Source organism: Rhinoderma darwinii, chromosome 9, assembly GCF_050947455.1.
Source record: "Rhinoderma darwinii isolate aRhiDar2 chromosome 9, aRhiDar2.hap1, whole genome shotgun sequence".
Taxonomy (NCBI): Eukaryota; Metazoa; Chordata; class Amphibia; order Anura; family Rhinodermatidae; genus Rhinoderma; species Rhinoderma darwinii.
The window spans coordinates 64,165,746-64,190,682 of NC_134695.1; the positions used below are offsets into that span (position 1 = coordinate 64,165,746).

Consider the following 24,937-nt stretch of genomic DNA (forward strand, 5'->3'; position numbering starts at 1 on the left):
TAGGGGCATAGGATTCGATTGGTCATGAATAGTCAGGAGATGCATGGTGCAATAGTTACAACTTTCAAAATACTTTTTATTAAAATTGATTTTTATTTTGAGATACAGCTGCTTTGTATCCTGTATACACAGCAGCTGTATCTAGTGCTGAAACCTGTATCCATCAGGTCTGCGGGACTGACGGGTTCAGTGACCGCGGGTCCTGCATGGGACTGACGGGTTCAGTGACCGCGGGTCCTGCATGGGACTGACGGGTTCAGTGACTGCGGGTTCTGCATGGGACTGACGGGTTCAGTGACCGCGGGTCCTGCATGGGACTGACGGGTTCAGTGACCGCGGGTCCTGCATGGGACTGACGGGTTCAGTGACCGCGGGTCCTGCATGGGACTGACGGGTTCAGTGACCGCGGGTCCTGCATGGGACTGACGGGTTCAGTGACCGCGGGTCCTGCATGGGACTGACATGCAGAATCCACCTGTAAACGATCACATCTAAATTATGAACTTAGATGTGATCGTTAACAGCTCGATCATGAAGAATCCGCTGTCACTGAACCAGTTAATCCCGCGGACATGACAGATGCAGGTTTCGGCGAAAGATACAGCGGCTGTGTATACAGGATAGAAAGCAGCTGTATTTTAGAAAGTTAAAATAATTTTTAATAAAAAGTGCACCAATCACACGGATACACATTTTTATAAAAAAAAACAAAAAAAAAAACACATTTCAAAAGGTGTACATAGCCTTTAAAATAATGAATTTGTTGCTGTGGGCAACAAGGTGACTTTTCTTTGAGGGAGATGTGATACAGGAGGCTCCGAAAACCTATAGCAGACATAAGACAAGTACGTGTCATTGTCACAATCACGTTACTTTTACCGTTAATAGACTGCAAATCTGCGACAGATTCCAGCTTCATCACCAAAGCTTTCTTCTCCACTTCCAGCTCACCGATGCGCACAGTTAATGCAGACAGCTCCTGGTTTTTTGTTTCTGCCTATGAAAGAAAATGATGCAAACATTATAAAAAAGGAAAGAAGATGTAAGTGGATTCTTTGATCTCCAGAACATATAAGACAGAGCGCAGTGTGGAGAATAGACAGTCACAGACATTGGAGGACAGTCATGATGTAGAGTCTACGTCAGCTGAGAATCAGGCAGAAGTGAGAGAAGAGAGAAGATCTAAGACAGGTCGTATAGGATAGCGGTACTTGTACAATTTTTAGTTGTTCTTCCAACTGCCTGAGTCTGGATTTTGACCATGCCTTCATTTTAAGGAATTTTGCTTCGGATTTACTTGCCTCTTCTGTTTTCGACTTGACTTCATCTGAAAGAAAAAAAATAATTCTAAGCAAAAAAATAAATCATCAGTGAGGTGTATTCGACTTATACACTATAGGGTCATTGAATGCAGGTGTTTTATTCAGTGCCATTACCACGGGTGTATAAAATCCGGCACCTCGCCATGCAGTCGCCTTTACAGACATTTGTGAAAGAATGGGTGGTTGTAAAGAGGTCACTGAATTCCAGCGCGGTCCTGTAATAGGACTTCACCGTTGTAACAAGTCAGTTCAGGAAATTTCTTCCCTCCTGGATATTCCACCATCACCTGGGAGTGATATTATTGTAAAGTGGAAGCGTTGAGGAACCACAGCAACTCCGCCACGAAGTGGAGACCACGTAAAGTTACAGAGCGGGGTCACCGAATGCGGAGGTGCATAAAAGTCGCCAACGTTCTGCTGACTCAATAACTGCAGAGTACAAACCTCCTCTGGTATTAACGTCGGCACAAAAACTGTGCGCCGGGAGCTTCATGGCATGGGGGCCGAGCAGCTGCATGCCAGCCTTACATCACCAAGCACAATGCCAAGTGTCGGGTGGAGGGGTTTAAAGCCGCCGCCACTGGACTCTGGAGAAGTGGAAACGTGTTCTGTGGAGTGACGCTTCTCTATCTGGCATCTGATGGACGAGTCTGGGTTTGCTGAATGCCAGGAGAACGTTACTCGCCTGACTGCATTGTGCCAACTGTAAAGTTTGGTGGAGGAGGGGTAATGATATGGGGTTGTTTTTCAGGGGTCGGTCTCTTAGTTCCAGTGAAGTGAAATCTTAAGGGCCCGTTCACACAGAGTATTTTGACGAGCCTTTTGGAGCGGAAACCGCTCCGCAAAACTCGTCAAAAACCGGCCGAAAATGCCTCCCATTTATTTCAATGGGAGGCAGGGGCGGTTTTCACCCGCGAGCGGCAAAACCGCCTCGCGGGAGAAAGGAGGGACATGTCCTATCTTCGTGCGTTTACGCCTCTGACCTCCCATTGATATCAATGGGAGGCAGAGAAAGCGTATTTCGCAGTTTTTTGCCCGTAGCACTCAATGGGCGCGAGCAAAAAACGGCGTGAAAAACGCTGCGAAAATCGCGGCAAACGACGTGCAGGAAGGACAAGATCTGCCTCAAAATCCGGAGCAGAATTTTGAGGCAGAATTTTCCTCCTGCAAAAAACTCCGTGTGAACACAGCCTTAAGCTTCAGCGCACAAGACATTTTGGACAATTGGAGCTTCCAGCTTTGTGGGAACAGTTTTGGGTTCGGCCTTTTTCTGTTCCAGCATGACTGCGCCCCAGTGCACAAGGTTTATAAAGACATGGTTGGTTGGTTGGCTGGCTGGTTGGCTGGCTGTTTGGTTGGTTGGTTGGCTGGCTGGCTGTTTGGCTGGCTGGCTGGCTGTTTGGCTGGCTGGCTGGCTGTTTGGCTGGCTGGCTGGCTGTTTGGCTGGCTGGCTGGCTGTTTGGCTGGCTGGCTGTTTGGCTGGCTGGCTGTTTGGCTGGCTGGCTGTTTGGTTGGCTGGCTGTTTGGTTGGCTGGCTGGTGGGTTGGCTGGCTGGTGGGTTGGCTGGCTGGTGGGTTGGCTGGCTGGTGGGTTGGCTGGCTGGTGGGTTGGCTGGCTGGTTGGTTGGCTGGCTGGTTGGTTGGCTGGTTGGTTGGCTGGCTGGCTGGCTGGTTGGTTGGCTGGCTGGTTGGTTGGCTGGCTGGTTGGTTGGCTGGCTGGTTGGTTGGCTGGCTGGCTGGTTGGCTGGTTGGTTGGTTGGTTGGTTGGTTGGTTGGCTGTTTGGTTAAGTTTGGTGTGGAAGAACTTGACTGGCCACAGAGTCCTGACCTCAACCCCATCCAACACCTTTGGGATGAACTAGAACAGAGATTGCGAGTCATGCTCTCTCCTCCAACATCAGTGTCTGACCTTTCAAGTAACCATACATACACATAAATACGCCCCTACGGGTCCAAATGGCAATAGAAGTAATGTAAGCCCTCGCATTGTCATTTTCTGTACAATCCAGCATATTACTAGGTTTATTGCATTCCACATTACCAGGATTTCTGAACAATCGGGTGCAGGATTGGGGGAATTTTACTGCAGTTACATATCAAACCGATAGCAAAGCTTTACACTCTACAAAAGGCGACTAAACATCTCAGTAAATTAGAGCGCTCCCCGTTACCTTGTAATTTGATAACTGCAGAGTCTGTAGTTGTGGCAGATCCATCCCAGACGTCTCCAGGGCTCGCTAAGCCTTGAAGCTGGTTCTGAAGTTGTTGTATAGTCTGAAATTTCTCCTGCATTTCCCCCTCATGTTTCTCTTTCATTTCATGCAGGACTGTGCTGTGCTGGAGACTGAGCGCTCTCGTTTCCGTCTCATGTTTCTCGATCATGTCTTTAAGCTGCGCTCTCATTACATGCTTCTCCGCATCCAGCTTAGACAGCAAGTTCTGTTTTTCAGACTGGAGAAGCCGGCATTTCTCAGTCATTTCCTGCAAAACAAAAAAAAAAATAATTAAAAATACTCGAACTATACCAAAAAAACACAAAGGGATGGACGACCTCCTGGACAGAAAACGACTTTACTATGTGGTTACCTGCTACTTTTGACTTAAATAGTATGTACGCTTGTACAACCATTTTTTATATTGCTCCGGTATATATAAAATAAAAAAACAACCAACTTTACAAATAGTTGTATTGTATTTACAAATATCTAGTCATTTGGAGTATACAGCTCCTATGAAACCCTTTGTGTTTCCATAACTACAGACAACAAACAAACCCTGTGTGTAGTCTGATCCTGCAGTGATGTGTTACTCCATTCCCTCTGCCTCCTCTTCTACAGTCTGAAGGCAACCAAAAATAGGCGGTAGAAGGAGTGGTGTAAGACATGACTACAGGATCAGACTACACAGAGTTTGTAGTCTGTTACCAAGGAGACACATAGATCTGCACAGGAGCTGTAGACACAAAACGACAGTCATGCGTAGTGTGTGGGTGTGTTGCCACTAAAGCGCTCAAACTAGAACTCTAGGTAAATCGATCCGTTCACTTACAACCACGTAGATGGGGGATCTTTTGTATTTAATAACTTACAGCGATCTGCTGATCTTTATTATCCAGCTCCTTTTGTAAAACATCAATCACTTGATTCTTTCCTGATAACACTTCTTCATCCTCGTGAAGTTTTTGCTTCAGGGCCTTGAGCAGCTGTAAATACAGAGGCAGGTCAAATTTATATGTTTGTGAATATTGCATTATTCCTCACATCGTCCATCATCCACACCTTCTAGCAGCTCCCCCTTCCCTGCCTGTAAATTTTCAAAGACCTCTTCAGAATCCAAAAATCATCTAGTGTGAAACAGCAACTACTAGACCATGAGGGGGAGGAGGGGGATGCAGCTGCAGGTCTCTCTGCCTCAGGGTTTCAGTGAAACATGAGGGGAAGATGGAAGGGAAAGCCCCTACCCCTTCCTCTACAATAATATAGCTATATACTACCATTGCCAATAAGTAAATGTTTGCTTTTCGTTCAACCTACCTGATGAAGTTCAGCAGTGGAATCCGACTTGGCTGCAATTTTAAAGAGTTCCTGGTCATGTTTCTCCGACAGCAATTTCATCTCCTTGTCTTTTTCCAAAATCATATTCTGATAAACACGTATCTGAAAATAGGACAAGTAGTAGAGCCTTAAAATACATAGGTACTAAAAGTGGAATTTATTTGCTTCAAGGGGTTGTTTGGTTAAAAAAACAAAAATAAATCTAATACCCTATTAGGGCATTCAGAGTTAATATAGCGCAGGTCCCTTATTTGTAATCTCCGAGAAGAGATCAGCTACAAAGAGCATCTCTCGCTCCGTATGACACGGCACATCTCTGCAGCTCACAGCCGGCCTATTGATTTCAACAGCCAGCATGTAATGCTTCATTTCCCCTGTGGTGGCACTGCTGGGAAATTAAGGACTTGCTGAGTACAGACAATCACTGAGGGTTCCTGCAGAGGGACACCCTGTTAACAGGCTATTTTTTTGAGGGAGCTTTCTAACAAAAAAAGGTTTCCTTTCATAAATATGCCTGTTTAACCTCAGGTTACAAAGAAGGGGAAGCTCAAAAAAAAGGGAAAAAAAATAAAATAAAAACAGGGCAACAAGCTAGGAGATTTGGCAAACAAACTCCAGACATGAGTAAACCGCCATAATGGTTGTCAACCGGCTTTCCCCAAAACAGAGATAACCAAGAGATTATTGAATCGAATTTAAAGGGAACCTGTCAGCAGTTTTGAGGCCTCAAAACTGCTGACAACGATATAGGGGAGGGGGAGGGCATTTTAAACAGACCTTTTGTCTTGATTATGCAAGTTGCATGATTGAGAAACCGATGTGTTAGTCCCCTGGCGCACCGATCACTTAAGGCGGGACTTAATGTGCAAGTGCATGCTGCAAGCCCCACCCCCTGCTTTGAGTGATGGCTCTAGCGTTCTTCTGATTGGACGCTAGCAGAGAGCGGCACTTGCGACCGCCGCATGATCAAAACGTCTGTTTCTCGTTACTGCAACTTGCATGACCGAGAAAAAAAGGTATAGTTACAATGCCCTCCCCTATATCACGCGGTCAGCAGTTTTGAGGCCTCAAAACTGCTGACAGTTTCCCTTTAACTACTTGCATATGTTTAGAGGAAATCACCTACATAAGTGAAGGCATCAGCTGATGTTATGACCCACCATCGGTGTATACAGGCACATGCCTGGATCAGAATACTCACATTTTCCATATACATGGCTTCCTTCTCCTGGAAACTGCTCTTCTCTTTGTTTAGAAAGGCTTTCAGGCTCTCGGTCTGCTCATGGAGTAGACTGTACTTCTCCTCGCTTTCTTCAACTTTCCTGGTCAGATTTTGGATTAAAACTTGAAGGTCTTGACTTGAATCATTTGCTGCGATCTAGGATAACATCAATGATCGAATTAACAACAGGACGATATGTTTGTGATGCATAGAAATGTGCTATGGCATAACTAGCTTCTAATCAGCGGCGTAACTGCTGGAAGTTACATTTCTGAAGCTACGGTGTACAACGACCCCATGACAACACCTCCTGTTCTTTTTATGGAGTTCATTGTTGCTGTGTGGATCTAAGGGCTCATTCAGACGAGCGCGATTCTCGTCCGTGTGCTGTGCGTTGAAACAACGCACAGCACACGGACCCATTGATTACAATGGGGCTGTTCACACATGCGTGAGTTTTCACGCAGCGAGAGTCCGTAGCGTGAAACTCACTGCATGTCCTATACTGGTGCGTTTTCCCATACCTAGTCACCCATTGAAGTCAATGGGTGTGTGAAAACCACGGACAGCACACGGACGACATCCGTGTGCTGTCCGTGTTTCACGCATCAATTACATTGACAAAAAAAAAAATAAATTCACATCTTAACTGGCTTGAAGAGTGACTGATATGTGAATCCAAACAAAGTTCCTATGAGAACACTGAAGTAGAAAGTAGACGGAAATCAGGGCTGGAAGTGTTCTCACAAGTACAGCAGCTGCAGACTTTGAGCCTATGGCTTTAAGTGCGGAGACCAGTAATAAGTGTAGCCTTTAGGTGGCCTAAAGCAGAACGCTCTATCGGCAGACAGTTACTTCTCCCAACACCCCCCTTCCCCCCCATAGACAAGCACGCTCGGCCAACGTTCAATTTTCTAGTGTTTCGAATCTTGACAGATCACCAGATCACGGTAATACCTTAACATTCAGTTCAGAATTGGTCGCCTCTACTGGGGCACTCGATGCAGCAGACATTTGTAAATCTCTAATATAAGCCTCTTTTTTAGCCAGTTTCTCTTCTTTTGCTGCAAGCATAACATCCAGTTCAGAGCCGCGCAGCCGCTGAGCCTCCAGCTCGACCTCCTAGAAAAGAAACAGCCGAGTTTATAAATAGAATACAAATTATATATATATAGCAAATAATATACATACATTTAGTATCCCCAGATCCATGAGAACACGTTGAATAACAACACATACAGGATGATCAGTGAATGACAGAAAAGGAAAGCTGTTCTTTCTTTTCCGATTTTATGCATTTTCGTAAAATAAATTGAACGCTACATACGTTTTCCCCTGAAAATGGTTCCTAATACAATCTACAGCTGATCCTGCAAAAACAAGACCTCACACCGCTACATTGATGGGAAAAAAAAAAAAAAACAAAAGTTATGCCAAATCAAATGAATGGGGGGCAAACAATTTGATTCATCTTTAAAGCCCAAATTGGCGAGATCATTAAGGGGTTAATCTACACTAGAGGGACTCAAATTATGCGCCAACTAAATTGAAAACTCATCCTCTATTCACACAGCTTGGGTTTGTTGCAATGTATACATGTATTGTTTAGGCTTCGTTCACATCTGCGTCAGGGTTCCGTTCTGGCGTTCCGTTGGAGCTTCCCGTCAGAACGGGATCCTGACTGAAAAACGGAAACAGTAGGATTCCGTTTGCATCACCATTGATTTCAATGGTGACGAACCGATGCAAATGGTTTCCGTTGTGTAAGGGTTCCGTAGTTTTGACGGAATGAATACTGTAGTCGACTGCGCTATTGATTCAGTCAAAACTACGGAACCCTTATACAACTGAGACAAACGGAAACCATTTGCACCGGATCCGTCACCATTGAAATCAATAGTGATGCAAACGGAAACCTATGATTTCCGTTTGTTTCAGTCCGGGACCCGTTCGGACGGGAAGCTCCGATGGAGCGCCAGAACGAAGACCTGACGCAGATGTGAACGAAGCCTTACCTACAGTAGATAGGAGTGCCAAGTCTAGATTTGTGCTGTGATGCTGCGTTTGACTTGCAGACTGATACATTGCAACAAATTGTGGGCAGGAAGTGTTCAGGTTTTCTTAGGGGCTGTTCACATCTGCGTTGAAGGCTCCGTTAGAAGCCGCCATAGTAGACCCGCCAGAAATGAGCAGAAACAAAAGCGCAGCACTCTGCACTATAGTTTCCGGTACATTGACAGAAACCCTGACGAAACCCATTAAAGTAAACGGGTTCCGTCGGCGATGTCCGTGTTGCTCCTCTGACTGAGGAGAACAATGGAATGCCCTGACGCAGATGTGAACAGGGCCTTAGGCAAGCTTCAAAGGAGTATAAAATGGCACATTTCTGCGCTTGTATGACGGACGCAAATCTCAGTCCAACCGCGGGTCCGATGTCATTAGATCCGCATTCAGGCCAGGATTTGCAAAGTGCAGAAATGTGCCCATATTATGCTCAAGTTAAACTGGCATTAGGCTCTATCTTTTCCAATAAAGGATAGGTCAACCTTTGAAAGGCATTATTTTTTTATTTTTTTTAATAAAGACGTCAGCGAGTGTGATTGGTGCAACTTTATAAATAGTTTTTATTAACATTTATTTATACTTTTTGAGATACAGCTGCTCTGTATTCTGTATATAGAGAAGCTGTATGATTCGCTAAATCCTGTTCCCACCAGGTCCGCGGGACTGACGGGTTCAGTGAAAGCGGGTCCACTTTAGATGTGATAGATTACAGGTGGAACCTGCGTCTCCCGACCCACTGACACTGAACCTGTCAGATCCGTGGGACTGACGGATTGAGGCGACAGCGAACGATATCGCTTCTATGTACACAGGATACGAAATAGCTGTATCTCAAAAAGTTACAATAATTTTTAATAAAAACTATTTATAAAGTTGCACTAATCACACTGACAAAGGCATTTTTTTTTTTTAAATAAAGGTCAAAGATTTACATAACCTTTAAACTCTCGTTCCTTTTTCCCGGTCAGAATAGCACAGCATGCTGTAGTCAATTATGGAGTTAAAAAAACTGCTACCCAGCCAATCCAATACAAGTAAATGGAGTTAGAAAGAAAAATAGGATCATAACGGATTACGACTAATAAGTGATCCTGTAAAGATGGAAACCATGATGCCAGTGTGTACAGAGCCTAAGTGTCCTCTTACATGGCCCGACATGGGACGTGTAAACGAGCGCCGATCAACGAGACCGCTCGTTGATCGGCGCTCGTTTGCTCCTTTCACAAGGAGCGGTGTAATGGGGACGAGCGATCGTTGCTATGATCGATCGTCCTCATACACTTCTATCATGTCGGCAGCGCGTCTCCCTGTTTAGAAGGATGTAATTAAGAACGATTCCATTAGTTGACAGCAAATACAAAGTATATTACAAAGTTCCGTAACTTTTAACCGAGGCTGTGTAAGCAATTCTCCTCTGTGGACGCATTCCATGCAAACAAAGGAGCACTTATAGCCGTGGAAGCCGGGATTAACCCTCGGGGACACAACTATTTAATACGAGCGCAGGCCATTTCTGTCTTTCCTTTCAATAACCTCCATTTGTTAACCCCATAGAGCCCCTATAAAAGCTCATTTTTTCACGGTACCTTTTTCTTGAGATCTCCATTTTTAAGTGCTAACTGCGACTCCAATTCTTCCACTCGTTTCCTCAATACCAAAATTTTTCCTCGGTTTGCAGAAGCGTTCTCTTGGTCGGCGTCCCCGGAACCCTGAATTCCCCAAAAAAAAGTAGCGTCATTGAGTGCAAGATGATCGACCCCTCCTCTAGATGATGTGAGTTTATTCATAATCCATTTCTATGCCTGACCCTCACTCTATCAGACGCTTACATGGATGTCTTGTCGGTCACACTCAAAAAAAGCTTATGACAGATCTGCCAATAGGATTCACAAATATCACTTATTCCTCTAGCGCCATCAGCTTCCATAGCGTTGTACAATGTATTTTACATCTCAGAGATATGACAGTGATCACAAGGAAGGGGGGGGGGGGGGGTAATGGCTGCGTAATTTTTTCTGGACTTTATGTCTGTAATGTCACTGAACCCAACAATTTCCTTCAGCCTGAAATGGTTAACACCCTACCTCTCCCTCCCTACAGTGTCTACAGTACTGAGCTCAGCCGTACATGGCCTCCCCCATCCCCCTCCCTCCCAGACTGTACAACATACGAAACACCCATACATTGTACAGAAGGGCTTTCCCTGCAGTGGCCATGTCCTTATGGGTCAGTATGTCAGCTTAAAAAAGAGGTGAACAGTCTTAGAAAAACATGGCTGCTTTCTTCCAGAAACAGCGCCAAACATGTCCACAGGTTGTGTCTGGTATTGCAGCTCAGCTCCTTTGTGAATAAGGCCTCATGTACACGACTGTAGCCACGTGTTTTTTTTTGTGTGCGTTTTCTATTTCGCCCCCTTAGCAGGAGGGGACGTAAATTAAAGTGAAAGTCTACACCAGCTCCTAGCTGACGTAGATTTCACTTTATAGGGTGTAACAAGGTAGAGGCCCGCGCTGGCCACCTCCCGACCAGGCTACATTAGACAACAGTTAAAAAAATAAATTAAAAAATGACTCACCAAACCGCTCTTTTCCCCTACAGCTCCATCATCATTCCAGTGCCACTCATAGAAGGATCTGACGCCGGGCAGCGTCAGGACGTGGTGTGCAATGCGGCACTGATGACTTTGAAGTGCTACATCGCATATAAAGACCCGGACGCTGGTATCAAGCACTTGTATGAGCGACGCTAGAAGGATGAAGGAGCCGGAGAGAGGATGTTTGTTTTTTTGGCCAAATGGGGGAATGTTTGGCGCCCAGCCTGGCCAAAAGTTGCGGCACATTTAGTAAGAGGCTTTTGCCTCTTAACAAATGTGTCGGAGTTTACTCTAACTTTTTAGTCATATGAAATGCCAGTCTTAATAAATTCCCCCCAACGTTGAGCTGTTCCTCTGTTACTACTCCTAGAAATTTACGAATAAATGGACACCAGGGTGTTACCAGTTGGCGGCGTATCACAGTCTGACAATGTCCAATCAGTGCTGACAGAGGGAGACTGTGTAGGGACACGCCTTTTGGACAACGGGAATGGTAACACCAAGTGGTCAATTTATTCATACATTTCTAGGAGGAATAAACAGAGGAATGGCCCAACGCAGGGTACTAAGAATATATGTTTCAGAATTGTTATTTCATGGGGAATACAAGTATTTACTAAAGTAGACTTGTCAGGAGAGGGGACTGGTCCTCTTTTAAGGCTGGTCATAGATGTAGACCCACTGGCAGTGGAAAACCCCGACTATCAGCTATCACTATTTTATCCATCCCAGCTAGGAAAAATCTTAACGTCCAACTTTATAAACTCATGACAACTAATTCTGGAAGAAAACAGGGCATGCCCAAGAGCTAACAATCTACCTATAAATGCATTACTATGCATAGCACAATAAAGCTGTAGTCGGATACTGGACTTTTTCCAGCAATACAACTTTTTATCCGCCAGCTTACCCTGGTCACACCCTGTACCTTCAGTCCTCAAAACACGCAATGCGAATAGTCAAACATTAAAGTGTAGCTAAACGTTCAAACTTATGACATGGTATAGTGACATGTCAGAAGTTTTGATTGGTGGGGGGTCCGAGAACGGAGACCCCCACCAATAGCTAAAACGAAGCGCTCGTGTGAGTGCTGAGCCGCTATTTTCTGCTCGGCTTTTTCCGGAAAATCGATGCAGCGGTGTACGGTCCCTATAGAAAGTCTATGAGCCTGTACAGCGCTACATCAGCTTTCTGGGAAAAGCCCAACAGAAACGAAGCGGCTCAGCGCTCACACGAGAATTCTGTCGCTTTGTTTTAGCGATTGGTGGGGGTCTTAGTGCTCGGACCCCCACCAATCATAACTTCTGATATCTCACTATGACATGTCAGAAGTTTGTTGAACGTTTAGTTACACTTTAAGGCCTCATGCACACGACCGTAGTGTTGGGCACGGGCCGTGAGCATTCATTTCAACTAGCCTGGACCGCAAAATGCGGCCGTAATAAGACGTGTCCTATCTTTTTGCGGTCCAGCCCCCCGTCAGTGCATGGACAGTGGAAACCACAGTCGTGTGCATGGGCCCATTGAAATTAATGGGGCCGCAATTCACCCGCAGATTCATGGGGCCTAAAGATGACTGTAGGCTGCAGCAGATAAAAAACTTAAGAGCGACTTCCGGTTCCGGCACCGGCATGTAGAGATGCACGCCTGAGAGCGCTCCTGCCTCCGTTCCACATATCTCCCTGTCAGACCGTACTTACGTCCTCTGGGGAAGCACAAATCATCCAGCCATCTTCCGGGCGCAGTACCCGTTCGACCGGTGAGTGCATGGACAGATTTGTCTCAGTAATGGGGAAATCCAAGACGCAAAGCAAATCAGGCCGCGTGGCTGAACAACTGCCCAATATGGCGGACGGGCCTGTCCCGCCTAGTGTATTGCCTGAACATTCGGAGCTCAGCTCCTCACAAATACAGGGCATGGGCGACACATCTTGTGTCATTGATTACAAGCAACTGGCGTTACAGGTGGCACAGTTAATTACCCCAGATTTGCAGGAATCTTTGTCTAAAACGATAGAAACCTCATTATCACATCTGCATACCTCGGTGACACAGCATGAGGAACGTCTTGATAAGCTGGAAACGGCGATTCAAGATGTGGATTCTGGACTTGAGGAGGTACAACAACTGGTACGAGATGCGCGGTTGGAGAACAAGAAGTTGTGGGAGCGGGTAGAAGATCTAGAGAACCGCTCTCGACGGAATAATCTGCGCATTGTCGGCTTACCGGAATCGGTACCAGCTAAAGATCTGAGACGTCTATGTGAGCTGGATCTGCCGGCAGCTTTGGGCATTCACCATCCATGCAGGGTGGAAAGAGCGCATAGAATTGGAGCTGATCTGCGTGCGGCAAAGCCAGATAATCGTAGCGAGGTGAATACAATGAGAGATCGCCCGAGACAAGTAATTGTAAAGTACCTAGATTACTCTGACAAGATGTCTGTGCTCAAATCCTACAAGAACAGAAAAGATGGATTAGATTACAAAGGCCATCGTATCCTCATCTTTGGAGACTTCTCGGCGGAAGTTACGAAGAAAAGGCGAGCATTCTCTCAAATTTGCTCAGATTTATACAAACGCCAGATGAAATTCGCTTTACTGTACCCTGCGGTTTTAAAAGTTTTTCATTCGGATGGGTCATTTGATTCGTTTCAATCTCCGGAAGAGGCCATTGCAGGCTTGAAGCCCTCTACTTCAAAGGATGTACCCCATCGCTCTGCTCAGGGATCTCGGAAGCAGAGTGTAGAAGACAGTCGGGACATTACTACAATTCCGCCATCTTCTCCGAAGCCTCAGCGGGTGGGTCGTCTGGTTGCAGCTGATACCTGACAAGATTTTGATGGCTAATACGGTCGGACAGAGCTGATGATCACCGGTGATTGCCTGTTTTGAGTCAGCTTTTATATTACCTGCCAGATCAAAAGAGAAGGGTCTGGATGACGGTTTTTCATTTCTTCTGAGTCTTGCCGATATGGAAGATGTGGTATGGACATACTAACTGTTATATGTTGTTCTTTATTAAGCAACCCCAGTTGCTTTTACTTAGGAAGGGGGGAATGGAAGGCTACTGAATGTAATTACACTATGATACATAACCTAGTTGCTTTTTTGGTAATGTATTTCTGTGTGTCGGAAATAAGTGAAGTCTTATTGCACCAATGGGTGGGTGATAAGGTATTAATCCACACCTCCAGTGCGGGAATTGTATTATTGTTTTTAGTTAAACAGTTGAACAGGCAGTTTATGTTGTGGGAATCCATGCTCAGGGACATCTATTTCTGTACCGTATATTTAATAGCTCTTATATGAGAATTGTATCTTGGAACGTCAAGGGGCTACGGTCTCCACATAAACGCATGATGGTATTGCGTCATCTGAAGCGTTTGCGTGCAGACATAGCGCTTTTACAAGAAACGCATTTGGCAGAGGCAGATTTCTTTAGGATGAAAAGGTTGTGGGTGGGTCAGGTGTTCGGATCCCCGGCTGTCGATTCGAAGGCGGGAGTTATTGTTCTCATACACCAAAAGTTTTCCTCAACAGTGTCACAGGTGTCTAGAGATTCGGAAGGTCGATGGATAAATGTATTACTTACTGGCTCCACAGAACAAATCAGTCTGTACAATGTCTATGGCCCAAACACGCGTAGCTCATCCTTTTTTCATAATTTAAGCACTACAATTGGAGCGGATGGACATCCACATAAAATTCTTGGAGGTGACTTAAATGTTGCTTTGCACCCGAGTGAGGATAGGACCAACACAGCTCAGGGGGGGAGAGCCCCCTCTATCACAACTGAAACGATATTAAAAAAATTCCTTGCGGCCACTGATTTGACGGATATCTGGAGACTTCAAAACCCGGACGGTAGGGAATATTCCCACTATTCACATCCACACCAATCCTGGTCTCGCATTGACTATATGTTAGTATCCCCACTTTTATTACACCGAATGCGAGGGTGTGTAATTGAGCAGATGCTTATCTCGGATCATTCCCCTGTAGTATTGGACGTACATGATAGCTTCCCCCACGGTACGGATTACTTATGGAGATTTCCGTCAAATCTGGCTGCGGAGGAATCCTTCCAAAGCAAACTTAAAGGATGGTGGCAGGAGTATGAATTGACAAATGGAGTTCATGCAGATAACACCCAGCTTTACTGGGATACAGCGAAGGTAGTTATGCGGGGTCACATCATGGCATATGTCGCTAATTTTAAGAAAGTAACTAAACAAAAAATTGAGACTTACAGTACTACTCTCAGGACATCTTACACTCTTTTCCAGAATTCGCCTTCTCTAGTTAATAGAGAAGCCTGGAAAAAAGCCAAAAGCGATTACGAGCTATGGTTAGATAAGGGTGAGAAACTGAAGCGCTCGGCCTTAGAGGCGAAATTGTTTCGTTTTGGCAACAAGGCAGGCAGTCTTCTGGCTAGGCTCTCAAAAGGTCCATGGTCACACTCTGTTATCGCTAGGTTAAAGGATCAATTGGGGCAGATACAGAATCACCCCAAACAGATCAATTCCATTTTGAGGGATTTCTATGCCACTTTATACGCTAGTCGCCAGAGTATACCGGGGGTGACTCCTCTTTCTTTAGATTCCCTAAATTTGCCGGTTCTTACTGAGGAAGAGAAGGTCCTGTTAGATTCCCCAATTACGGAGGATGAGCTCAAATCTGCGATCAATTCCCTGAAACTTAATAAAGCGCCAGGCCCCGATGGGTATACAGGGGAATATTTCAAAGCTCTGAGGGATCAAATGGCTCCATGTTTGCTTCAACTATATAATGGCTACCTGTCTGGGCAGCCGATCCCACCAGCCTCTAATGTCGCATATATAAAGGTATTGCCGAAACAGGATAAGGATCCTGCTTTAGCATCATCATACCGGCCAATCTCGTTAATTAATTTGGACCTTAAGTTGATGTCTAAAATAATGGCAGATAGGCTAGCCTTTATTCTCCCTAGATTAATTTCCCCTAGCCAGGTGGGCTTCGTCAAGGGCCGCTCAGCAGTGTCAAACATACGGAAAATTCTGAGTGTTCTAGACGACGTAAATCTTAATACTTCTGCTCATCCATCTCCGGCAATCCTTACCGTGGATGCCGAAAAAGCTTTTGATATGGTGGACTGGGGATGGTTGGGCAGGACTCTAGATTCCATGCATATAGTGGGCCCTTTCCGTAAATACTTGTCTGCACTTTACACAGAGCCGTCAGCACGAGTATACACTCCTGGTTTCCTGTCATCCCCTATTCCATTATTTAAGGGCACTAGACAAGGTTGCCCGCTTTCCCCTCTTCTTTTTAACATTGCCCTTGAACCTTTTATTAGGGCATTGGAGGCTGATGTGGACATTCATGGTATAGCGGTAGGTTCGGCAGTAGTTAAGGCGTCATATTTTGCAGATGATGTATTGGTCTTTTTATCAGATCCGCTTAGGGATCTTCCTAGGGTCTTTGATCTACTGAGGGCTTTTGAGGCCTCTTCAGGGTTTAAGGTGAATGTGGAGAAATGTGAACTCTTAGATTTGTCCCGTACACGAACCTCAAGTAACTGGTCCACTCTAAACATCCCTGTGACCATAGCCAAAAGTTCAATTAAATATCTGGGAATCCATATAGGACGTACCCCTGATTCTATATATACTCTCAACTATCCCCCCCTGTTGTCTAAATTGGTTAATGAATTAACGAGGTGGCGCAGCTTGCCATTATCTTTTATGGGAAAATGTCATTTAGTTAAGATGATAAGCTTTCCCAGATTGCTGTACCCGATGCAGACTATACCCCTTCTTCTTAGACACACAGATATTTTGAAACTTAATGCAGCCTTTACTTCCTTTATATGGTCCCAAAAACGACCAAGGATAGCGCTGAGGAAGCTTATGTTACCCAAAGACCAGGGAGGCCTCAATTTCCCAGACCTTCGTAGGTACAATTTAGCATGCCTTGCTCGGCATGGGATAGATTGGTTGCAGCAATCTAACTTTTATTCCAATTATTCCCTAGAGGCAGGAGTGGTGTACCCGCTACAGTTGTCATCGTTACTGCATACTGCTTATGGTATACTTCCTGACAATGTGAGATACCGTATATTATTAAGAGATACAATAATGGCATGGAAGTCACTTAGGTCTTCATTTGGGCTTCCTCAGCGTATATCCCCACACATGAATCTATGGGGACACCCGGGCTTTTCGCAGGGGAGAGAAAACTCTAATTTTAGACATTGGCGGGCTTTGGGCATCACAACACTCAGGCACATTCTACACCCTTCTGAAAACCGTGTAAGGAGCTTTCAGGAAATGGTGGATACTTTTAATGTCCCTTCACATCATCATTTAGCTTACTGTCAGCTACACTCGTTTATACGCTCCTTGAGTCGAGGTGTGACACAGGTGTGGTTGGAAAACCCCATTGATTCTATGATTGAATCTCCTCCAGCTAAAACCTCCTTATCACATCTGTATAAAACACTTCGGGACCAACAGGGGAGGTCTACGGCAGCATTGCTGTTTAAAGCATGGAGTAAAGAGTTCCCGGTCTCAGAATTGTCTCAACAAATCTTGGAAGGGTGGTTAAAAGTGAGGAAAGCGGTAGTAAATGAGCAATGGCGTGAAACACATTTTAAATTTATACATCGCGCTATCTATGGTTTCAATATTCCCCCACATCCAAATGCGCCAGATAGATTGGAGGCTTGCCCAAGATGTGCCACTCCCAAAACTGATCTTTTACATGGATTATGGAAGTGCCCCAAACTTGTTCCGTACTGGACCGAGATAGTGCAATTTATAAAGGATACTTGGGAAATCTCACTAACCCTGGATCCACTGTCTCTGCTGTTTCATGTCTTTCCTGATCTCCCTAGGGCACCACAAGCCCTTCATGTATTCTTGCTGATCGCTAAAAGATGCTTATTGGCACAATGGCTTACACCCCTTATACCTCCACTTACAGATCTAATGTACCAGATGAAGAAGGGTATACATATGGATAAGTTAGATATAGAGCGTACACCGGAAGCTAAAGCTTCCAAATTTTTTCAGAAATGGAAGACCTTTATCTGCAAGCATTATCAACAAAGCGAGATTGTGGAATTGATGGCACCATTTCATTACACGTCCTGGTATTTGACAAGAGCGGTTGCAGGGACGCTAGGTAATTTGGGGCCTCAGTGAAGGACTAGCGCAAGGAGGGGGGATGCACAAAGCTTGATCATGACGATATATATGATTATTAGATCTGATGCCCAAATGTCGTATATTGGTTTCTATTAAAGATTAATTGAAAACTGATGGGCCCCTGAGCTATGGTGGGGGGGGGGGGGGGGGGGGTTTGTTTGATTGTTTAAGTTACCTGGGTCTAATATTATATGTAAAAACAAGTACCTCAATGTACATCGGTGATACTGTGAATGTAGCAGAATATGGTATTATCTGTTGTATCTTATGCAATATGTTGCTATTATTGTACATTTCCTTTTCTCAGGGATCAATTTTGATACAGAATATCTGATTTCTCATTGTTTTTCTGTTTTTTTTGTAATGCTATAAAACCCAATAAAATTTGTTTACAAAAAAAAAACTTAAGAGCAAACATTTACCCTTTTGCGGTCAGGTTTCTTGATTTGAGCACCAGAGGACGGTAACTGCTTCTTCAGATCCTCCAGCTGAGATGTTAAGGAGGCGATCTTGGCTTTGTTTTGGAGCTTTGCTTTAGAGATCTTGGATTCCGAAGATTCTTTTTCTTCCTGCAAAGTCAAGAGATTTGAGTCAATGAATAACTCACGAGACCAGAAATATGCACCTATCTGTAGGAGAAGCGAAGGACCCTACAGGTGAAAACCTATGGGTGTATTTACAAGAGTCGTTTTTTGTCGCTTCTCGTCAATGTGCCCAAACCGCGCCACTTTTGTAATAACCAAGACTCATGTAAATACATTCTAACCTGCCAGAACCTTGTTTCTCTCCACCTCCGTAGCCTAAACATGGACTGTACCCCTATAAAATAAACACTCTGCTCGTAATTTCCTATTGAAGCCATATATTTAAAGTCTGTGCATACGGACCTTGAGATCTTGATCTTTCTTGCGGAGGTCATTGTCCTTCTCTCTGATCAGATCCTTCAGCTGTGCCACCAGCTGCTGAGTCTGCGCCAGCTGTTCTGTCAGGTCTGCCACGGACATGATGACAGCACTCTGGTTTGCAGGCGACTGCGGAGACTAAATAAATCCAGAACATATTTCTCTGGTAAGAACTATCCAAAACACAAAGGGTGAAGATAAAACACAATTCAAGGACTTACAGCGCCGGACGACTGGGATTCGTCCCCAGAATACCAATTCCACATGGTGTCAGGTGGGCACTGTAAAGGAAGCAGAATAAATGTAATGTTACATCGATCAGCTGTTCTATGCACATTTGTTCTGACATTAGGTTCTGCCAACTATCTAATGTGTACAAGAGTATTCTAACTGTACCCCGATTAGATGTTGGGGAAACAAGGATCGGGCATGTTGGACTTCAACATGCCTGATCCATTCTTCTGCCGGGATATAAGCCACTTATCAGAAGTGTCAGAACTTTAGGAGCCAAGAATGGATGTTTAGGGGTCAGGGGTGATAGCTATGGGGCCGAACGAGCACTTAGCCAACATCGATCTAATGTATATGGCCAGTTATCGCTTGGGGATGCTCTTGCAGGGGTTCACGTAACTGGGTTGCTTCATGCTTGGCACGCACCGCAACCAGAGTTTGTGAAGCAGATTTTGCCCTCGCCCACAGTAATCACAATAGCGTTTCTTCTATCCTCCCAGTTGTCCCACCACTCATCAAAAATCACAACAGTTTACTTCTCCTTCCCCCAGTAGTCATAGCAGTGCCCGACCTCTGACTAATAATCACAGCAGAGCCATCTCTACCCCAGTAGTCACAGCTGTGCCCCTCCTACACCAGCAGTCACAGTTGTGCCCCTCCTACACCAGCAGTCACAGTTGTGCCCCTCCTACACCAGCAGTCACAGTTGTGCCCCTCCTACCCCAGCAGTCACAGCTGTGCCCCTCCTACACCAGCAGTCACAGCTGTGCCCCTCCTACACCAGCAGTCACAGCTGTGCCCCTCCTACACCAGCAGTCACAGTTGTGCCCCTCCTACACCAACAGTCACAGTTGTGCCCCTCCTACACCAACAGTCACAGTTGTGCCCCTCCTACACCAACAGTCACAGTTGTGCCCCTCCTACCCCAACAGTCACAGCTGTGCCCCTCCTACACCAGCAGTCACAAAAGTGTCCCTCCTCCAACAGTAATCACCATGTCCCGCTTTAATATAGGCTGTAATGTCCCCACGAGTTTCTAGGGGAGGTAATTGTGTCCTTTTGGCATCTATTTGTGAGTGTACATATAAAAGACTTCTCTCAACTGCATAGGGCAAGCATAGTGTGAACAGGGGCTTATACACGGGCCAATTATCGGGCAAAAGAGCGTTCACAGTAAGCTTATTTCCGATCATTGAGCAAATGCTCGCTCATCGGCTGATCGTATCGTTTATGCTGCAAGAAACATTATCGTTATCGCAGCACATCTCCCGCTGTAAACAGAAAGAGGTGCTGCCGACATGATAGAAATGTATGGGGACGAGCATTCGTAGTAACGATCTCTCATCCCCATACATAGCGCCTTGTGAAAGGAGCAAACGAGTGCCGATCAACGAGCTCTCTCATTGATCGGCGCTCGTTTACACGGCCCATGTCGGGTCTTGTAAGCGGACCTTTATTGCAAGCACATAAAGCTCCGCGCTATTCACAGAGATCCCGATTATATACAATATTAGGGCTTATTCAGACGAACGTATAATAGGTCCGTGCAACGCGCGTGGTTTTCACGTGCCTCGCACGGACCTATGTTAGTCAATAGGGCCATTCAGACAGTCCGTGATTCTTACGCAGCGTATGTGCCCGCTGCGTAAAACTCACGACATGTCCGATATTTGTGCGTTTTTCGCGCATCACGCACCCATTGAAGTCAATGGGTGCGTGGAAATCACGCGCAGCACACGGAAGCACTTCTGTGGGACGCGCGTGATTTGCGCAACAGCAGTAAAAAGTATGAATGAAAACAGAAAAGCACCACGTGCTACAAACATACAAACGGAGTGTCATAATGATGGCGGCTGCGCGAAACTCACGCAGCCGCGCATCATACGGTGGATGACACACAAAGCTGTTAAGTGGCTTTTGCGCGCACAAAACGCACACGCTTAGACCGTGGGTGCAAAGAAAAGACTTTCCCTGACCTCAGATAAAAAGTATCCCAGTCATATACAAGCTGTGACAAGCAAAAGGGGCCGAGAGCGTTCACTGCCATAAAAATAGAGACCTTCATCACAAGGGAAGATCAGAGGACGGGGTTTTTTTTGTTTTTTTTCAAGCACTGGAATGCATGGAGCAAATCCCTTCAAGAAAGTGACTCTACCAGTTGTGTGGGTTATCTACAGGAAGCAGCGCTGGTCATTCCAGGATGCTAATATCTGCAATGAACAGTCAGTTTTCATATTCCTATTTAAAGTGACACGATCACGACACCTTTATCCGCATCTTCCACCAAAATGTGCAGTCAGCAGGGAGAGATGCGGCGCCCGGGCGCCACCATACATTTCTGCGGCTGTTTTATAGAAGAAGTTGTCTTGATATCCTTTAGACTACCCTTAGGCCAGGCGGTGTGCATGGTCCGTGATGACGAGCAAGGACGGCCACCTGCATTTGCGGGCCGTGCTCCTATTCTAAAAGTATAGGAGCGGATTTTTTTATGGGAGCACAGCCCGAAAATGCAGCCACGGCCGTGTGCATGAGGCCTTAGTCGGAGAACGGACCACAGGCCATCATAAAACAGCCCGTTTCATGCTGATGGATTCTTAGGCCTCATTCAGACGGCCGTGTTCGGACCGTACGTCGGACGTATTTCCCAGACCGAACACAGTTCAGGGAGTCGGGCTCATAGCATCATAGTGATCTATAAATCTAGGCTGTTCCTGCCTCCCCGCGGGAATACCGTCCCACACCGTAATCATGTTTTCAGTACGGGACAATATTCCCACACTAAGGCCCCATGCACACGACCGTGCCCGCAATCACGGCCCGCGATTGCGGGCACGGGCGGCCGCAGACTGACAGCCGCATTTTCGGGCCGTGCTCCCATACAAAGTATGGGAGCACGGCCCGCAAAATGCAAAAGAACGGACATGTTCCATAATTTCCGGAACATTTCCACGGCACGGACACCCTTCGTACTGCTACGGAAAGGTGTCAGTGTTCAATGAAAGTGAATGGGTCCATTTTTACGGTCGTGTGCATGGGGCCTTAGGCAGGGACTCCTAGATTTATAGATAACTATGATGCTAGGAGCTCGGCTCCCCGAACGGTGTTCAGTCTGGGAAATGCAGCCGACATACGGTCCGTATATCACGCACCGAACACGCCGGTCTGAACGAGGCCTTAGTGAAATTACTTGGAATCTGAATTCCCCTGGGTTGCCTTGCGGTATTACTGCTCCGGCTAATAGAGGGGGGGTCCTAATGGAAAATTTATTTAAGGGAGTTTTCCCACCTTAAGAATTGATGGCATATCAGACCGTATACCATCAATGCCTGATCAGTAAGTACCCAACCTCTGGGACCATCACCCCTGCCTACAAACAGAGGGGCAGCTGTACCTTTTTTCTCCCAAAAATAGCTGTACTATCGGCCCACCAATGGATCGGTCATTGCAACAAAACCCCATTTAAAATGGGGCAGTGTTGCAGTTCCCAAAACAGAGCTGGATCTGGAGTGGAGCAGTTTAGGAAAAATCAAGCGTTACAGCCCCTTGATTTTTAGGAAAAGATGGTCGCAGGGAAAGGATCATCAATGCTGATCCTATAAAACCCCTGGTGTGAAAATGTCCTAACGCCTCATGCACGCCACCGTGTGCGCCGTCCGAGTCCCGTCAGTGATCCGAGGAAAGATAGGACATGTTCTGTATTTCCTCGGTTCGGAGACTCGGACCATTTTTCACGGACCCGATTCACCCGCTAAAGTGAATGGGTCCGTGAAGACTATCGGGTGCCACTCAGATGCCGTCAAAAACGGCCCAAGTGTCACAACGGTCGTGTAAAAGAGACCTAATACAGCGCAGGTTGAAAATAAACCTAGGGTGTTAATAGAGGGGGGGTCCCGGATTAGGACCATCTATCCCCCGTTAGTCAGAGCAGGGAGCGGAGAGAAGCACGGATTCCAGTACTGAAGGACCGCCACCATCCAGTGACATCAATGGCTTTGGCTGCCCACTTATTTAAATTCATGCTTCCTTAACGTTTTAAAGTATGAAGTGGGGGTACATATGCCCCTTTAAGGCTGTAGATTGCAGTTGTATTTTACCACAATTGCCAAACATGCGCGGCCGTCCTACATTACCTTGCCGTTTCTTTTTTTTGTCGGTGTGTGGGGGTTAGGTACTCTTTGACCATCCCCATCATAATATTAAGGGGTTCTCCATGGCTACTTTCTTCCAAAAAACAGCGCCACTCCTGTCCGCAGGTTGTAAATGGTATTGCAGCTCAACCCCATTCTCTTCAATAGAGCTGAGCTGCAATACCAGACACAAACCGTAGACAGGCGTAGCGCTATTTTTAGGAGATAGCAGCCATGTTTCACTATTCCTTTAATTATTATAATGTAGTTTAGTATTATTTAAAGGGACAGTAACATTACGGACATGTCGGGTTTAAAGCCTTATCCTTGATCTAGGTCTGAATCAGCCACATGGCCTCGTCCTTGTTCACCAGACTCATGCAAGTCTAATTCAGCGCAATTATTTGCTGCATCGTCTCCCCCGCAGTGACAGCTGAATGGAGCCGTGTGGGATGAGGATTTATTCTGCAGCTGCCCAACCAGCCGGATAGAAGAAGCAACAAAGGGAGAGCGGGCGATGAAAATAGAAAAGCCTGTGCTAGATAAATAGGACACTTATTAGGTGCATTCACACAGTGCGGTTGTGCACCGTTACGGACACCAGTACAGAAAATGCGCATGCGTTTTTACAGCGGTTTCGTAAATTGCAGTAAAACGCATGAGGTTTTTCAGCGCCGGTTTTTGATGTGTGGCAAAACCGCACCGTGTGAATACACCCTTATCAGAATCTCCCATGACCAGAGAGAACAAATTAGGGTGCCGTTCATATAGCGGTTCTGCCATGTGTTTTTCAGCGGAGTGGCAGGTGCAGCACAAGGTTTTTATCTGCTTCACCTGGACCCGATTCACATCCGTAAACTGCATCGCAGAACAGCAGCAATATGCAATGAAACCTCATGCGGTTTCTCATAAATGGCCAATTATAAGATAACGAGCAGCCACTAATAACATCACAAAAAGATTAATTTTAAACAGTGGTCACCACTCCCGATCAGTGGCTCTACATTTTAAAAAATAGATCCTTTCAAAAGTATGCTCTTCTGAGGCAATTGTTATGTCTGTAAAAGAACTACAAGTCCCAGCCGGCCCTCAGAATTGATTTGCTGGCAGGGAATGCTGGGATTTGTAGTTTGACAGCATAGTTAGAGTGACAGGTTATAGGGGGGGGTGCGGACGTGCCGTGATGACGGAAATGGGAGGGGGGAGAACACATTTGACCCCCACCCCTCATAATGCCTACAGCACCTGTAAAAACAAGTTAGTATCCGTTCACGATCTTAATTTTACGCCCCGCCCTCCTCACCTCGGCCCCGGGATCCTCACGGTAAGGCCATGACACAGTGACCCCGGCTCTCTTCTCCCATTACACACGCTCCGTTCTCTACTGGCTGCATCTAGGCTCCGGCGGCCATCTTGGATTAGGATGAGCTCTAGCACAGCTGAGCAGTGACGTCACATTTCGGTGCCCGCCCAGTTCTGCTGGTGCCATGGAAAGTGCTGGCTTCCAGAATCCAAGATGGAGAAATGCCTGTCTTAGTTGTTATGGTGATGAACTCTGATTACCTATTATACATAGAGCGTCCTATGTGACTCGTTGCCAGAAACGTATCTTATTTTTGGAAGGAAATAATTGTGCACAGAATTTGAGGCGGTGGTCTGTGTCATTTATTTTTATTTTTTAAACCGTTAATATTTTTTTTTTTTAATTCTTTTATTCCCAATATCCATCTTTTTTT

At 45.8% G+C, this 24,937-nt stretch overlaps 1 protein-coding gene across 2 annotated transcripts in view; it reads right to left on the minus strand.

Annotated features, from left to right (window-relative positions):
• Nucleotides 1-24,629, minus strand: part of LOC142660910 (uncharacterized) — a 68,838-nt gene extending 44,209 nt beyond the window's left edge. For both annotated transcript variants that reach the window (XM_075837981.1, XM_075837980.1), the window contains exons 1-12: nucleotides 24,505-24,629; nucleotides 19,065-19,124; nucleotides 18,829-18,981; nucleotides 18,364-18,510; nucleotides 9,748-9,870; nucleotides 7,055-7,219; nucleotides 6,077-6,253; nucleotides 4,855-4,977; nucleotides 4,410-4,523; nucleotides 3,493-3,802; nucleotides 1,218-1,327; nucleotides 880-997 (exon numbers count right to left, since the gene is read on the minus strand). In XM_075837981.1, coding sequence (XP_075694096.1) covers nucleotides 880-997; nucleotides 1,218-1,327; nucleotides 3,493-3,802; nucleotides 4,410-4,523; nucleotides 4,855-4,977; nucleotides 6,077-6,253; nucleotides 7,055-7,219; nucleotides 9,748-9,870; nucleotides 18,364-18,510; nucleotides 18,829-18,981; nucleotides 19,065-19,109 — 1,585 coding nt within the window. In that variant the 5' untranslated portion in view covers nucleotides 19,110-19,124; nucleotides 24,505-24,629. The remainder of the gene's footprint in view (nucleotides 1-879; nucleotides 998-1,217; nucleotides 1,328-3,492; nucleotides 3,803-4,409; nucleotides 4,524-4,854; nucleotides 4,978-6,076; nucleotides 6,254-7,054; nucleotides 7,220-9,747; nucleotides 9,871-18,363; nucleotides 18,511-18,828; nucleotides 18,982-19,064; nucleotides 19,125-24,504) is intronic.
• Between the last annotated feature and the right edge of the window lie 308 nt (nucleotides 24,630-24,937).